The 17,381-nt window shown below is 35.3% G+C and overlaps 1 protein-coding gene across 1 annotated transcript; it reads right to left on the minus strand.

Moving 5' to 3' along the window:
* Positions 1-13,867: 13,867 nt before the first annotated feature.
* Positions 13,868-16,810, minus strand: LOC131057439 (transcription factor MTB1). Its single transcript, XM_057991625.2, has 3 exons — positions 15,739-16,810; positions 14,551-14,952; positions 13,868-14,216 (listed from the first exon to the last, which is right to left on the minus strand). The coding sequence occupies exons 1-3, from the start codon at positions 16,480-16,482 to the stop codon at positions 14,127-14,129; spliced, it is 1,236 nt and encodes a 411-aa protein (XP_057847608.1). The 5' UTR covers positions 16,483-16,810; the 3' UTR covers positions 13,868-14,126.
* Between the last annotated feature and the right edge of the window lie 571 nt (positions 16,811-17,381).

Raw genomic sequence — 17,381 nt, forward strand, 5'->3', positions numbered from 1 at the left:
AGGATCACTTTTCTTTTGTGTCAATTTGTTTACATCAAAATCTTGGGGGAGTGTAGCACCAAATTTGGCTAACATTAGGAAATATTTTTCTTTTTCTTCCTCCAATAATTTCTGCATAAATTTATCAAATTGGGGATCTTTTTGATGTCTTTGATATTTTGTTCTGTTATTTCTCCTTCAACTTGTACTCATCTTCATGTTCCATGATTTTGGTTGTTTCTAATGTTTTGATTTTAGTCTCTATGATTCTTTGTCTCTGAGCTCTAGTTAGAACGATCATACACGTGTGTTAGATATTGTGCTCGAATTTGATTGTCCAAAAGTTGTTTTGATAAGTGATCAATTGTCAAGGTAGATACACTAGAATGATAGGACACGAAAAAGATAATTCAAGTGTTTAAAAGTTTGCAAGTTTTTCGATCTTCAGTTTAGGAGTGCAATGATGATGATTTGATAAAAATTAAGTCCAGTAGGAATGATATATCCTACGATGTGGGACAAGATTATCTTGACCAAACGTTTAGTTTCATGATGAAGGATGATTGATCCTAATGAGAAACTATGTTTGAGTGATCAGTTTATCAAAAAGGGTGATAATGCACTTTGAGATGTTTAGATCTTGAACTTGTTGAGGGTGAGCACTTGAAAATCTTAAGGTGTTTATCTTCTAGAGTCTGATTTTGACGGATGATAACTTGACCAAGCAAACCAAGGAGACAATTTAAGCACAAGGCGACAGATAAAAAATGTTTATGAATATTGCAAATTGATCAAGCAGAATGACGGACCTGAAAAAGTCATGCAAAGTGGCAGTTCTGGACTGATAAAAATAGAGACTCGTACGACAATACTTCATGAACCATACAACAAAAGATACAAGACCAAATGACAAATCAGAAATTTCCTTTGAAAAAGCAGAGAATTGTACGACAAAACTTTATGAACCATATGAAAAAACAGATTCCTCGTACGATAAATCACCTAACTCGTACGACAGATAACAGGACAATGAAAAATATGTTTGTTTTGCCGATTTTTTATTAGTGAATTTTGGTGTTTTGCTTATGTTTTCCAATTCTGATTTTTCAATTTAGGGATGAATACATAGCAAACACATGATGTGATAAGTGACTCCAAGCATGCTAAATCCTAAGGAAATTGGCTGAGGAAAGAAAACCTTTGCTTGCAAGCTTAGGTACACACCCAATAGTTAATCAGAATATGGTCGTTGAGTCTCACGCAATGGATTCTCAATGTCGTATTATCTGACTCCAAATGCTAATGGGGGAATGATATGGCAAGTGTCTTGGGAGAGTTACTATCTCTCTTGCACAAATATTATCACCCTTTCGGAGGTGAATCGAGTAGCTTCTAATTTAACCGGAACTAGTAAGGGATCCATTCGACACGTCGGGGTATAATACTCAATTAAGAGGTCTCCTAGCCTTGAAAACCAAGGTTTGATATACCCAAAAGTACAGAGGAGAGCTATTCCCAAGCACTTCCGTTAACTTGATTTTCATCAAATTATATTTATTTTATAGTGGGTTGGATTACTTGGCATTAGTCGTTCCCACTTAGGTCGTTCCCCTCACACCTACTGTAATGGCTTTAAGAGTTTTTATCTCCTCGGGAGGGCAGGCCTGCTAAAGATATGCACTAATGAAAGCAAAAGATGAGTCTAGCTTTCTGATCACTTAAGAAAGGTGAGAGCATACTTGCCTATCATAAAAAACACAACATACATGATTGTTCATTTTTAGCCAAAATCAAGTGTGCCTAAAAAAATTTAAGGAATACACAAAGTTTTGTTGAATTCTTTTAGGCAACCTACAAAATAGATCCATTAGTAGTCATTGATTTGTTTTGAATTTGGTCTTTGACAAGCGTATCTTTGACAATCATTCTGCAGAAAAGAGTTAGGCTGCCAAAAATCTCACAAACAAGTCAGGGTTAGCATTAGCAATGATCAGATTTAAAAACTGAAAACCCTAAGATGCAGTTTATTTTAAAAATAGAGGCATAGACTCATATGACATGATTTATGAGCTGAAATGACATAGATTTATATCTCAGGCACAATCCAAAATAGGCTCATACGACACAAAAATAAGCTAATGCGAGTCATAATATATTCAGTCAGAAATTCGTACGACACAACTTTAGATCTTGTACCACAAGTTAAATGAGATCGTGCAACACAAAATTCACCTGATACGAGTCAAGATTAGGTTTCATCCCAGCCTAAAAGGAATTTCGTACGATTTGGAAAATCAACTCGTACAACATTCCGAATCAGATTCGGTAGAGATGAAGTTTTGTTGAAGCTTGAGAGGCCAAAAAGGATGATTCTGGCCCCACGGTGGGTGTCAAAATGTTGTGGTCTATGAAGTGTGTACCTGTTATACCTGCAGCTACAACACAAAACACTCAATAGATCATTACAAGCAATGGTTAGAAGATTAATCAATGAAAGATAAAACCATAGCTAATTGATCTATTGCCTCCTAGTAAATGCGAGTATGAATTTTGCTCTCAGATCTGGTTATGCGAATTCCAGTGACTTTACTACACTTAAATGGAGGATTTAAATGATGAAGATGCATAAGCTAGCAATGATAGCATGATTAAGCTACATGATTTCATGATTATTCTAGAAAATAAGCTAGAATGAAGATGCAATTAAGCTAAAATTGAACATGATAACAATGCTAAGAATGATTTGCTAAGAGCTATATGCCTATAGTAACAATGCTTGAATGCAAATGAGATGGATCAAATTAGGGACCCTTTGTGCTCCAAAATGGGGTCTATTTATAGGATTTCCAAGGCTAGGGGTGAGGTGGCAGGAATCAACAGTCAAGATTAAGTTTGAAGATATCAATGGTGAAATTGGAGGAGGTTGGCAAAGAGGTTGGATTAAAAGGAACATATATCATCTCTATGGTGACAAGTGTCAAGAAGCTTGTAGAAGAGGTTGAATCAAGGGAACACTTGGTGACTATCTACTCTTCTATCTTTCAAATAATATTCTTCTTCTTTCGAGAGATCATTCATGCCTTTAGTGCAGGAATGATCTCCCAAGGGGGCATTATCATATCGAATCTTCATATCAGTTTCATATCGACACCAGCTTCATATCGACTATTCATATCAAATCAATTCTTCATATCTAGGGCATCATATCAAATCTCAACATCAATTTCATATTAGTCTCATATTGACACCGACTTCATACCAACTTTTCATATCAAATCAATTCTTCATATCTAGGGCATCATATCGAATCTCGACATCAATTTCATATCAATCTCATATCGACATCAGTCTCATATCAACTTTTCATATCGAATAAATTCTTCATATTTGGGGCATCATATTGATAATTTTAAGGACAACATTATCATATCGAATCTCCATATCAGTCTCATATCAGCTTCATATCAACAAAATCCACATCTGGGGCATCATATCAAACATTTTGACACACATCATATCGATAAAATTTTGGCAAGCAGTATCCAACAATTTTCTTTGAATCAACATGTGCACACACACCACTTCAAAGAGGGGAAAAATGTAGATGTATAAATCTAACCACCTTATTAAATAAATATTTAATATTTATTTAAACCCCATCCCCCTATTAATTAAATCTTATTAAATTAATTTCTTCATTTTCATATATTTGATTAAATGAATTACTTAATTTATTTAATAAGAATCATCTAAACCTTTTCTAGCCTTTAATTAGATAAAATCACTTTATTTAATTGATTCCCCTTTCTTCTTTTTAATTAAATTTACATTTAATTAAATCCCCCCACATGTATTTATGCAAGTTGCATCTATTTTAGTTGAAATAAAATATTTTATTTTAATTAAAATTCTTTTTCTCCCACTTGCCTCCTAAACCTCTTCTAGAACCTTCTAGATTCTTCTAAACTATCTTAATTAGATTAAATCCATCTAAACATGTCCTTTCCCTAAGTTTGAGGAGGTCACTTCTCAAGTTTGGAGGAAAGTCTTCTAAATGCATTTAAGGCTATATTTCTTCAACAAGCTAACTTGTTGAGTTCCCCCAAATTTGAAAGGACTCTTACAAATTTGTCCCCAAAGTCTTCTAAACCATTAATGGTTAACTCAACTTTCGCTCATGGTTAGAGAATTTCTCTCTAACTTAACCCTCATCTAACCCAAGGGTCTCATCAAGCATTCATGACTTTGACCCTAGTTATCCTATTAACCCTTGCACAAGAGTTTACCCCTTGGGTAAAGGCATTATCCAATGGATGACCCTAACCTAACCATAACCTTACCTCCTAAGGTAACCTTCATGTCTTCTTAGGAATTTAATGCCTCTTGCATCTCCTCTCAAGCCACCTCTTGTTGACAATTGTCACCATTTCATTGGTGAAAATTGTAAACATGAATTGAGTAACTTTCAATCCTAGCCCTTGTTGAGATTATTCAATCTTAACCATCCATTGCCCTATTTTCCCTATAAATAGAGCTCTCATTCTTCATTTTTCATATCCAAGTTTCATGCATCTACATTATAGTCTAATTTACTAAAAATTTTAGCCTCTCTTTGTTAAAATATCATTATAAAAATTTAGAAGCATTTCATTTCATATCATAGAATAGTCATGCTAGTATATCATGTTAGGATAATTTGTTAATCTCATTATAATAGCACTATCTTCGTCTTAACTTAATCATCATAGATTTTAACATATCATATAGATCTTAGAATGAATTCATGCATATAGATCACAATATCACTTGTTCTTGGAGTTTTCATTCCTAAGTCATTTGCTCAATGATCTAAGAGCAAAACATTGGCTTTAGGGATCCCGTGAGATAGAGAACAGTGGGACACCCCTTGGGAAGTTAAACAAGTTTAAATTAGTTTATACATGCACTAAGAGTCTCATTGGTATTTAGGTCATTTGATCTCGATTTATTCATTTTGATCACCACATTCTCCTTATTTGCCTCCTCTATATCCTCTCCCTTCTCATTATTAACCTCCTCAGCTTCCTTCTTTGATTCAACTGTCATCACCAAAGGATCCTGAGCTACTTCATCTAAGTCTACAATCTTCTGACTATCATCAATATCATCTGCTGCAACAATTTATTCAAATGTTTGTTCAATTGGTTTTGTAGTTTTTGGTTCATCTCCTATGGAAGGAATCCCAAGGACTTCTAGAACAAACTTTTGAACACTTTCCTAAGATCTCTTAGGAAATACATCGTACTCATACTTTTAAGAAACTCCCTCAAAATTTCTCATGTCTCCTTATGTACATCCTCATTCTTACCAACCATTATTTTATTTATCCTGGTTTTTCTTCTGAATCTTTATTTATTTTCTCTAAGAATTTTGTCAACTTTTTTCTTGGCAATTACCAGACAGAGTTGCACTAGCTCATATCCCCTTATTCTCTCTTCTTCTAATCTAGCAGTTTCTTTTCTCAAATCCAAAATATCATACAAACTTTTAGGAACTTCAGATGCAATTTATATAAGTGCCCTGCTATACTCATTCAAATAAGCAATTGTAGCTTCTTCTAATGATCTCTTCCCTTTTTCATCGAATCGATCATAATATTGAGAAAGCAATTTAAGATTACGTTGTTCTATTATTTCTTCCTTCACTTGCTTGAGAGTTATGCTAGATTGTTCAACTTCAACTTGGGCTTCTTGCTAGGCTAACCTTCTCCGAAAGGTTGCACCTTGACAACCATGGAAACAATAGCACTCTTCTTGAATTCTCTCACTTCTTCATTTGATTCAGTCTCCTCTTCCATAGTGGCTGCCACATTAACTCTTCCAGGTTTCTCTTTCTTCCTCTTCTTAGCTCCACTAGATGGTTTGGATTGAGGCTGAGGTGGTGGAACATGATTTAAAGCATCAGAGGAAGGTTTCGATTCCCTTGTTTGCCTTGGCTTTGATGAAGGAGTTTCCATCTTGGTCTTCTTAGGTTTGACCATATCTTCATCTTTCGGGATGTTCCTCTCTTGGTCTCTTCAGACTGCCTCCTTTGTAATTCTCATATCCTCCGCTAGTTGCTCCACTTCCTTCCTCACTCTTCTCTGCATTCCATGTTTAGTGAACTAAGAGTGCAGGCTCAAGCTTTTCTCCTTATATGTACCAAATCTTTCCTTTATTTTGTGTACCGGTTTTATCAAAAGGTGATGAGAATAAGCATTAAGAGTATCACCATCAACCTCATACCCCATGGGCATGATCCAAGCTGTCCTAGGTTCAACAACCTCCATCAAGGATTGATCAGTGTCCACCATGAAGCATATGGTGTCTTCATACTTTTCAATAATTTCCTTAGGGATCCTTTCCCTGCTCTGCATCATGCTTTGGAAGGTTTTCAAGTATCCCCACAAAATAGCTTTCTGAGCTTGTGCATCTCCTAAACCATCTATAGTTTCCTTTATCTACACCGCCATTGGCCTATCATAGGCCCATTGAACTTTACCTACACCAAGGATGCCATTCATGAAATAGAAGTACATGCAGATAATCAGGATACCAAATTTAAATACATTCTTTTTGTCCTGCTTTATCTTCTTCAGATTGTTAAAGAGTTCACTCCAAAGCACCCCACACAGATCATACAATTTGTCTTCTTTGAGAATTTGATAGACAACATAAATGGACGTACCAGATACAAAGTTGTCTTTGTTGGATTGATAAACCCTGTATCCTATCACCATGGATGCAAACCTAACATCATATTCAATAATGTCATCGATTGTCATCGATCTCCCATCATGTTTGGAACTGGTTGCCTCTGTCACGGTCTGGTTCTTTACATTTCTTAGGCCAGGAACTTCACCTATTGCATTCAAGCATGTTATGGCTTTGATTTATTTATGATCTTGTGCAGCTTGTCAAGCCATATGAATTCGCCATGAACTCTGCTCAGAATATATCTAGCCCATTCGGGTTCGTCAAAAACTAGAAACTTTACGAATTGAATGAAACCCTTGTCCTGGAGAGATTTGAATTCGGGTTTTAGGTTTCCCATGCCATCTATCATGTGCTCTGTATAAAGTTTCATCATGTCAGCATTCCCAAGCTCTTCAAAGTTACAATGGATGTAAGTCCTAATATCTTCAACATGCAAAACACCATGCGAAACAGATGAAAATGCTCCTTTCGGATCATTTTCCATTGATTTATATGGATGTTTCTTAAACTTCAACCTTGCCCTATTAGTTATGTCAATAACCAACGAATTCGCCACACTAGATGATGCCATTTTGAATTTTAGGTTATAAATAGAGAAAGTTATCAAACTCCGAAAATACCTTTTAGTCTCCAACCGAATGCAAGAAATATTCATCAAATATCTTCAAAGCTCAGGGTTCACCGCACAATCTTCTTTGCCAAGCTCTTCTGCTCTTTCGCTTCGAACAAAATGTGAGAAATAAAAGTTAAATCATCCTTTTTATCCACTAAATACCTAACTTTTATGTATAATAAATTCTCAACCTAACTATTTTAGATGCTCTGTATCTCATGAATATTATTTCAGAGTCTCAAATCGACATGAAGTCTTCTGGAGATCCTTTAAGATAAACTACACAATCATTCATAATCATCTGCAACCTTCCATAGCCAGTTACAGATCTCAGATCAAGGGGTTTTAGGATCTATATGAAAACCTTCCCCTAAGACCAAGTGCCTTAGTTACTGGATGAGGTTCCAACACCAAAATCAGGTGCATACTCATTCACTGCATCTAAATTACCCTTTTTGACCCATTTCTATTTATACTACTCTCTGATCTCTTCAACCTTCACTTTGCCCTTATCATCTGACTTGTTCTTGTCTACCAGAGAATTCTTGTTCATATTCTTATTTTTGCAGAATTTTGCAATGTGACCGGATTTGTTGCAAACATAGAAAACAATGTTTCTTTGATTAGGCATAGAATTACCTTGATTTCCCCTTTACCTAAATTGGTTAGCAATATGTCCAGATCTTACACAAGCATGGCATCTCATATTTCTCCTATTTACCATACTTCTGCATTCATTTGAATTATGATCATACTTATTGCAATCGAAACATTGTCTGGAGAATGATGAATTATTTTGATTTGCTTTATTTTTGCATTGATTTTCCATATGACCAAATTTACTGCAAACAAAGAATTTACCATTGAATTTATAAGCATTAGGTTGTATTACCAGAGATCTCTTGTTATTTTTATGATGAGGTTTAACATTGCTTTGACCAGATCTGGAGCTTTCTCCTTTCTCATATCCAAGTCCTCACATATCACCTTTACTCTCTTGACTTTGTAGCATCTCATCTAGCTTAGTCAAGCTAGCATTGAATTTTTCTTTGTACTCATTAGCAGTGGTAAGTTCATCTCTCAGAATTATGATATGCCTTTCAAGCTCTTGCTCGTTATTCTTGGAGTGTATCAATTCAATCTTTAGCTGATCATTTTCATAATTTAGTTTGCAACCTTCATTAGATCTATCCTTTAATGACCAAGTCAAACTTTCCTCATTCTTCTTCTTGTCTTCAATCTCCTTTGTCAGGTTCATCACAATGAATTGCATTTCATTCTTCAAGACTACATTATCTCTAGCAAGTTTTTCGCATTCATTTGTCTTGTCTTTTAAGGCTTGCTTATCAATGCTTTGATCTTCTTTCTCCTTGAGTTTGTCCATAAGCTCCTTTCTCTTCTCTTTGGATGTGTTCACTTTTTCTTTCAATGACTCAATGAAGTCTTCAACATCGCTCAAATTTCTTCTCAGGCTATTTACTTCTTTTCTTGTTGTATCCAGATCTTCAAGTGCCACAATGAGTTGTTTCTATAAACTAGAGTCCATCGATTCACTATCCCGGATCTTCCTCAAGTTGTTAGGCTTCCTTCGAGGAACGAGGCTCTGATACCAATTGTTGGAATCAATGAACATTGAGAGGGGGGGTGAATCAGTGTTCTACAATGTTTAACTTTCTTGAACTGATTCCTAAACCACTTGATGCAAATGAACAAAAGTAAAGTGCAGAAACTCAATACACACAAGCACAAAACCATAACATCAAAGTTTTTATGTGGAAACCTGGAAAGGGAAAAACAACAATAGGATTGAGACCCACAATATTAATATACTGTGATCAGGAGTATAATAATATTACAAGGAAAATGCACATGCATTCATGCACACTGCCTAGAGCTAACTGCTCAATTACAAGAGAGGGCTACAACCCCTGGAGGACTCGTTGTCCTACAAGTGATTACAAATAATAACTTGAATGTTTGAACTGATGAATAGAATCTACAAATGCCAAAGTGCAGTTCCGGTTAAGAACAAAGTATCTTACTTCCACTGTTCTACCACACTGCTTTGTTATGCTATTCTGCCATACACCGGAGCATAAATCCAAAGATAGCGCACGTGAAACTATGCACAAACGCTCATACAATCTTAGCACACCAACATCGATTGCAAAAATGATCAAATAGATCGGTCTTATATATCCACATCACTTAATTAGGTCACCAACATGTCGGCTCCAAAAACATTTGCAAAATATGAAACATGTAACAAGAAGTCAGCTCAATCCGATTACAAATACACATGCAGACCAAAAAAATTGATTATACGCTTCACATATGTCGACACAACAACCTCGAACTTGGAACCAATCAAGAAAATCATCCCAAAGATTCTGCATAACACACTACACCACTAATCACCCAAACAACCCTGTTCTTCATGAAATATCAGATACCGAATCATCAAACTTGCATGAGAATCAATACCAAAGGATAGGATTGCGGACTAAGTAATTCCAATCATCGAATCGACTACCTCTTCCACCGCAAACAAAAAGATGCACCCAAAATTGAGTTCTACTCAATGTACTCGAACATTGTGTTCCACCTTCCAGACTTAAGCAAAGCTTCCAATAGAATGATTCTGCATATTTTAGATGAAGCTTCCGAACTGAGTTGCCATCAATGACAACCCCTAAACAATCCTCAAGCACTTATCTCTTCTGGTACAATGTCTCTTTCCAACATGATGCCTCTTTACATATTAGGAATGGGTTATTATGAAACAAGGACTTATTCTCCAAATTTGTTTGTTTGTCCTCAATCACATTTGTCAGATGCTTGTGATTGGATGTGTTTTCCCCCAATTAAAAAAATGATAATTATGATTGGATGTATATATCTTCAATCATAATTTTTGTGAGCACATATGCACATCCTTGTTCATAAATTTGATATTAGATAGATGTGTTTTGTCCCTAGCCAAATTTGTTGTATGATCTTAGATAGAAGTGTTAGTGCCTATCTTTGGTTCGATGGATAGAAGTGTTTGTTCATATTATTAGATAAAAGTACAGTAAGGTCAATCCAATTGAAGAAGCATAGTGACACAAGCTACACTATTTCTTGTCATGAGTAGATGTGTATGTCCCTTCTCTTACCTTATGTTTTTGATGAATTATTGAACATGGTCGTAAAGTACTATTAGTTCGCCTATCCCCATTTGGAAAATAATGTAATATGGGATGATGTTGGGAATATTACATCATTCATATAATATAAGTTGGTTGTAGTGAGTTTGTTTGACTTTTAAAACAACTTATATATTTAAGGAGTTGTTATAGGAGGTATACTAATTATCCTATAATATAGGATATGAAACTCCTATAAATTAGTAATATCATTTTGAATGAGATGTAAGGGGTCATTGTAATCCTCGCCATTTAATTTATCAATCCAGTGCAATTTCCATGGTTGTATGCAAAAGAGAAATGAGAGAACTTGCTTGGCAGTCTCTTCTACAACACACTTGCATAAAAACCTACTCTAGAGCGCACTTGCAGGAAAGAAAATGGCTAATCCATCTCCAACTTGCAGGAATTGAAAAGAATAATCTAATTCACACTTGATGGAAATGAAATGCTTGGTTGAATCATATCTACTCTACAAATTTGGAAATACATTGTTGGAAATGAAATTTGAAACTATTATATTTCTTTAGGCTAAAACAAGCCTTTCTAATCTCCCCATTTGATCAATTGCTTACAATGTATTTATAGAATACTTATTCCAAATCTACTCAACCAATTCACCAAGAATGTGGATCTGAGATCCTATTTTTGAGAAGGCATTTATCAAACTTCTAATGAATTGTAACTGTTGTCCTTCATCACATCACCTTTGTCTCAGTTATTTTCAGTCATTAACTTCTCCTTCACTATTGTGAATATCTTCAAATGATTTCTAGGTTTTGTTCTTCATGATTTTAGATTTCTAGATCATTTTGAGTTTTTTTACTTTTGTCGAGAAATGAGGGATTGTTGTTTAACTAAGAATAGGTTTTTTACTTTTTCTATGTGCTTGGTTTCTAGAAAATTTGTACGTGCTCCATGTGAATTAAGAAAATATTCTTCAATTCAATTGACCAAATCATTGCTTAGTATCATGAATATCATGCTATTATCATGCAATGACATTTGAGTTTTGTGGTGGCTTGAGTTATCCTTGGTGGAGAATTATAACTTGGTGTGCAAGAGATCTCTAGAGCTTGCATGGAATAGATACTTTGCCCATTAATTTAGGAATGACTGATGGTCATTGACCTTGCAAGAATATTGGAGTGTGTTGGTATAAAAGAGTCTTCTCTATCTTCTCATAATGTCTTCAGAGCCTTCTAAAGTTGCTTGAAGTTCTTTATTGATAGTGTTTAGAGCTCTTTGCTGCAAGTGTCTATAGATATCTCTACTAACATGTGTTAATTCAATAATGAATTCACCTCCATTATAACATCTTACACATACTCATGGAGAAACATTAGAAGAAATTTGGATTACAATTATTACTAAAAATAAACCAGCTATCTACTTTACATTCTACCTTAAACAAGCTAAAGAACTTTCAATCATTTCTCAAATCCATTTTAACACCAAAGAATTAGGAATATATAGATGATTTTATTTGGTTAAATGTGAGACAATTTATGGTCTCATCAAGATGAAAGGAAATGTAATATTATTTTGTGTAAAATAATTTCTTTGGATTTCTCTCAGATTGTCATTCTAATAAAGCAATCACTGATCATTTTAGAGATTAATTGACTATGCCACTTTTTGATTTAATGCAATAAAATAGTAAATAAACTACATCTTAAGTCCTTGCCTTTTATTTTTTATATTGCTTAATTTCAATGAGTTCATCAAGGTAGATTTCCCTTGTAACTTGATCATATGATAACCTAACAAGTTATTTGTCAATATTGCTAATCTCCAAACTTTCAAAAAAGGTAAAGCACAAGATTGTATTAGTGAAGTTGTATGATAAAACTCTATATATTGCTAGGATGAATTTAGAGTATAGCTACAACCGTGTGGTTGTGAATTAGTCCTAGGATATGCAAACTTGTTCTTGAATTCCATAGAACTCCAAAATTGGATTCATGATATTTTTCACCCCTTTTGACTAGAGCCTTCCTCTTGGCATATGGCTCTTTTAGGGGATTGGCCTTGCATCACTTTGAAGTATACATAGATTTGACATGCTTTCAGAGTGGAGGTTGTGTTTTCCTTGTGGAAATATAGGAATTTTGCTATTTTTGTTCACTATTCTATTGATACAAATGTTTCGCTTTTTGCTAAAGCTACCATTTGTTCTAATGTTATGATACAAATTCAAGTTTAGGCCAACAAAGTGGCTCACCTTTAAGAGCTACTTGATCATTGGGGTAATGCCCTTGTCCTATTGCCAAGATACCCTCACACATCTCTGCCTCATGTGGTTGTTCTCCACCTTACGGTTGATGTCAAGACCAAAGTTTCTTTACTCAACGCTCTTGGTCTTCCAGATCCTAGGCCCCTTGTTGCCGTTCTGGCAGAAGGAGTGGTTTAACTAGACATCACTCTGCCTCACCTCCACTTGGGAGTGTTGCTTTTGAGTGGCCTTCAAGAGGAGAAGGGTTGTTAATTGGTGGGTTGGTTGGTTGACACCTGATTCTTCTAAGTGGTTCCCTCAGCTGGCCTTAGAGATCTCTTCGGCGCAAAATGAAGAAAAAGACAAGAAAATTGAAGATGATAAAGTTGATATGGGATGGTCCACTCCTAATATCACCTCAAACATTGTTAATGCATGGGGTTAACTAGATGACTAAGACCCTTCGCCTCCCCTACTAGTGTTGCTCTTGTCACCTAGCAACTTTTTTTTTTTTTTTTTTCTAGTTTTCGAGGCTATGCCCATTGGAACTCTGGGTTGTGATCTTGTATTCACCCACCCTTTTTTTGTGAATATGTGTATTATTAAATATTAATAGAATCTGAAACACTTATTCATGAAACCTTTTCTACCTAATTATAGTGATAGATTGACAAATGTTATTTTCTAACGTATGATAATAAGTAGATTCCATAATCTTATCTATTTAGTGTCATTCTTTAAATATTGAACTAAATATAACCATCCATTTTATTTATTTTTTAAGACACTTTCTTCAATTTACTATTCCTAATCACACAATCTAATTAATCTAGATTATATAAAATTATTTACTTATATTAGATTAATTAAAATAGATTACAAAGAACAACATGGTTCTCCTTCCCACTCCTGTCCTCAACTTTAATTTGATTTTGAGTTAAGACAGTTTATGGATTAGAAATTCAAGAATGAGCTTTAAAAAGATCTGAATTAGCATAAATAAATAAAATATTTTATAAAGTTAAAGGCTGCTGTATTCGACTCTAAAAAAACTTTATTTTCTTCCACTTGTTTGGGATCTGTTTAGATCAATTTATTTTGAAGATGACAAGAAAGGCCATCACCTTAGTCACAAATATACAAACAAAAAGAAACGAATTTTATTGGAATAGTATTAAAAGTCTTGATGCTTGTCACAAAATCCAAACCCAATGAAACAGTACAATGTCATTTGTTCTTGTCCGGAAAACAAGGCAACTGGAAGCAGATGCCATGCGTATAACTGGATGGAGGAACAAATGATCTTTAGTGCTCCAAGTATGGACCATATTCATGGGCAAGGGCATATAGAAAAGCTGCATAGAAATTTGAAACCTTGAGAATGGAAACTTTTACTGTTACATACGAATTTGATTGTCCAAGCAAACAAGTTTCTTCAAAGAGTCTCTTAAAGCTTGCTTAATATTGGTGCCTGGAGTATCCAAAGCCTGGAAAACACAAATAATTTAATCATCTACATTGAAATGTGAGTCGCCCATTTCAGACTTAACTACATCTGTAGCTGTACAACTGATATCCAAGACCAGAACTTGGATTGCAATTTCAGACACAATTTCACTGCTCTCATTAGAATTTGAGGTACCCACTTATCCAAATGAACCTAGTTATTGAAACGGAACCCCTTCATAACAAACTAAATATATCCATAGGTGGAGAAATTGAAACGGAACCCCTTCATAACAAACTAAATATATCCATAGGTGGAGAATAAGAAATTTAGTCTCAGAAAGTTAATCTAAATGGAAGGAATGATATAATTACCTTGACATGCAGGCAATGAAATGCTACTGTATCTGTTCTTGAGACATTTGCACACATGATTTGCAGTTTGTGATCTTCCACAACATATATAATAGCAGGAAGCAAATTGGCCTTGTGGGAGCAGCATATTGTGATGAAAATATCATTCCCATTGAAATGTAAAGCCACCTGAGGTGCTTGCTTTGTGGATTCTTCATTCAGTGATAATGATGGCGGACTGTCTGAGTCAGTGCATCTTGATTGAATAGATTCTGCACAATTTACAGGCTCAGTTTTTATGGGGGCAGTGCCTGCTCCTGGGCTTGATACCGTTTTGGCCCTTTTCTTGTTGAGATCTTCAAGATTTTGCTGCAGAGATTGGATGTAGTTTATGATTTCTGAGACTACTGTAGACTTATCTACCTGCAAAAACACCATGAAAAGCATGTAAGACAAGGAGATAAGACAGTAAATGGTAGACCCAGAGAAAAAATTAATATACACTAGTTAGTGGGTGCCATGATTCCTAAGATTATAATCCAATATATATTTTTATATATTGTACTCTCCTGTCTCAATTTGAAGGATGGTGCAATTTTAAATTCATTATGGCAGAGTACACAAGGAAATTGGTTTTCATGATGTTAGAGAAAATTAGTTTAGGATTTTAGAATTCACTGGAATTACAGGCATGCCCAAGAAACAGCCAATATGAGTGCTAATTGGGAATTGCCAAGAGCAGTGCTTCAGTTCCAAGTCAATTCTTATTTCTGAATTATTTCTGAAGTTCAACAAATACATTGCAACTTTCCCGAAAAACACTTTTATTTGATATATTCTAGAGGCGTGGGCAAATCAGTGGTAAATTATCCTTAGGCGAATGGATGCTTTGCATTTAATTGTATGCCATGTAAAACTACTGTGTAAGAAAAAAGTCTGAATTTTCTTTGATTTTATCCAAATGTAGCATTGCCGATGATGCTGGGCAATTCCTTAAGACGAATATATGATTTAGAATCAGAAGTAATCATGTCTAGAGACTCTGATAACAAAAAATAATGGGCAGTGATACCATGAAAGAAAAGGTGTTAAAAGTTCCATAATCGAAGGCCTTAAAAACTTGATCAAATCTAGGTGAGTTAACCTCATACAAAAGAAGGATGTGCATCTACCTGTCCTAATTAAATAAATAGTGCAGATGGTGTTTACCTTCTGGTTTGGACTTGGCAGCAAAGCTCTCATTCTTTCAAACAAGTTATTCATTCCTTTTCTCCTCTCTCTCTCTGATTGAATATGAATCTCCCTCTGGGATATTTCCATTTCACCACTTTTGTGGTGTAATGCTCCTCTCTTGTTTGGCCTAAGTTGTGCTGTTCTGGCTCCTATTGATCTCTTCGCGGGCAATTTGAGGACTCCCTCCTTAATATCATTCTCAGTGGCCTCTCTGGGCTCTGAATTAACTACAGAGCCAAATGAATCTTGCTGTATTACAGGACCCAAATTATAGCCCGGAGCATTATTAAGAGGCCGAGTGACATCCTGTAGAAAACTACCGTGAGGATTAACCTCACCATAAAAGAGATCTTCTGTTGAATTGCATTTCTTGACTAAGTCATTGAGGACATTAAGCTGGGGATCACAAGCTGCATCAGAGGTCTGCATCTCTGCCGTTTTCAACGGTCTTGCAATCTCATGACTCTTCTCCAAACTTGCCCAACTGTCTAAGCAGCCCATCTGATTGACAAATATGTCGATTTCTGATAAATCCAGGGGCCTGTCATCAAATAGAACCGATCCTAGTGAAGAAGAAGAAGAAGTGGGATTCACCCATGGAGAATGGTAAGGGGTTGATATCATGTCCAGAGATCCTAGATGATCCTCCTGATTTAGGGATTGCAATGCCTCAACTCCGGTTGAGGCTGCTGCCACAACATGGCTTTGAAACTGAAGCATTTCTATCAGATTTGTAGAGCTAAGCTTCAAGAGAGAAATAACACTATTTACTAAACCAGAACAGATTCCAGCTTAGGTACTCATGCGTTATGTACGCATGTCCAAAGGTCCAGACTATTTCCCACTACTAGGTTATGCCCATATGGTTCTACTTTATAGTGACAAAACCACAGACCAAAGATCCAAGACCTTAGGCCGGTATCAAAGAAATGTAGAATCCACGGCGTAGCCTTTCAAATCAGACATCGGATGAACAGTAACGTAAGAATCAGTCTACCGGGTGGGGTTTAAAGATGTCAGCATTAAACATTAGGAGCAACCTTTTCCAAGCCCTCTCTTTTTCTTTTCCAGATATGTTTTGATTTCATTCTATCATAATGGTACATACATATGTAGCACAACCCTTGGACAATTAATTAAAGTGTTCACATTGGATATCTACATCATTATGTATGGGCCTATAGTTTGAATGAAAAAAGACCATTAAATTACCATAACGTGCTTCTTTGCCGATCTCAGTAGAAAATTTGTTGAACCTGAATGGAATCTTATCCTTATATTGGAGCCCATAAATCTAGAATTGCTGCTACGAATGCCTGGTTAAGCTGAGGTTGACAGCAATAACTACAGGACTGGAAAAATTAAAATAACCATTAAAAAACATCAGATTTTTACTGTTCATCATGATTAGTGCATATTATTTCTGGATCCACTGTGTTATATTTTGTTTTGTATTAATAAAAAAAAATCTAATCCTTATATTGGAGCCGCTGCGGTGAATATCTGTTTAACATAAGGTTGATAGCAATGATTATAGGATTGAGAAAATGAATATAATCTTTTTTACCGTTCATAATGATTAGTGTATGTTATTTTTGAATTTATGATATAATATTTGT

This window comes from Cryptomeria japonica, chromosome 5 (genome assembly GCF_030272615.1).
Source record: "Cryptomeria japonica chromosome 5, Sugi_1.0, whole genome shotgun sequence".
NCBI lineage: Eukaryota > Viridiplantae > Streptophyta > Pinopsida > Cupressales > Cupressaceae > Cryptomeria > Cryptomeria japonica.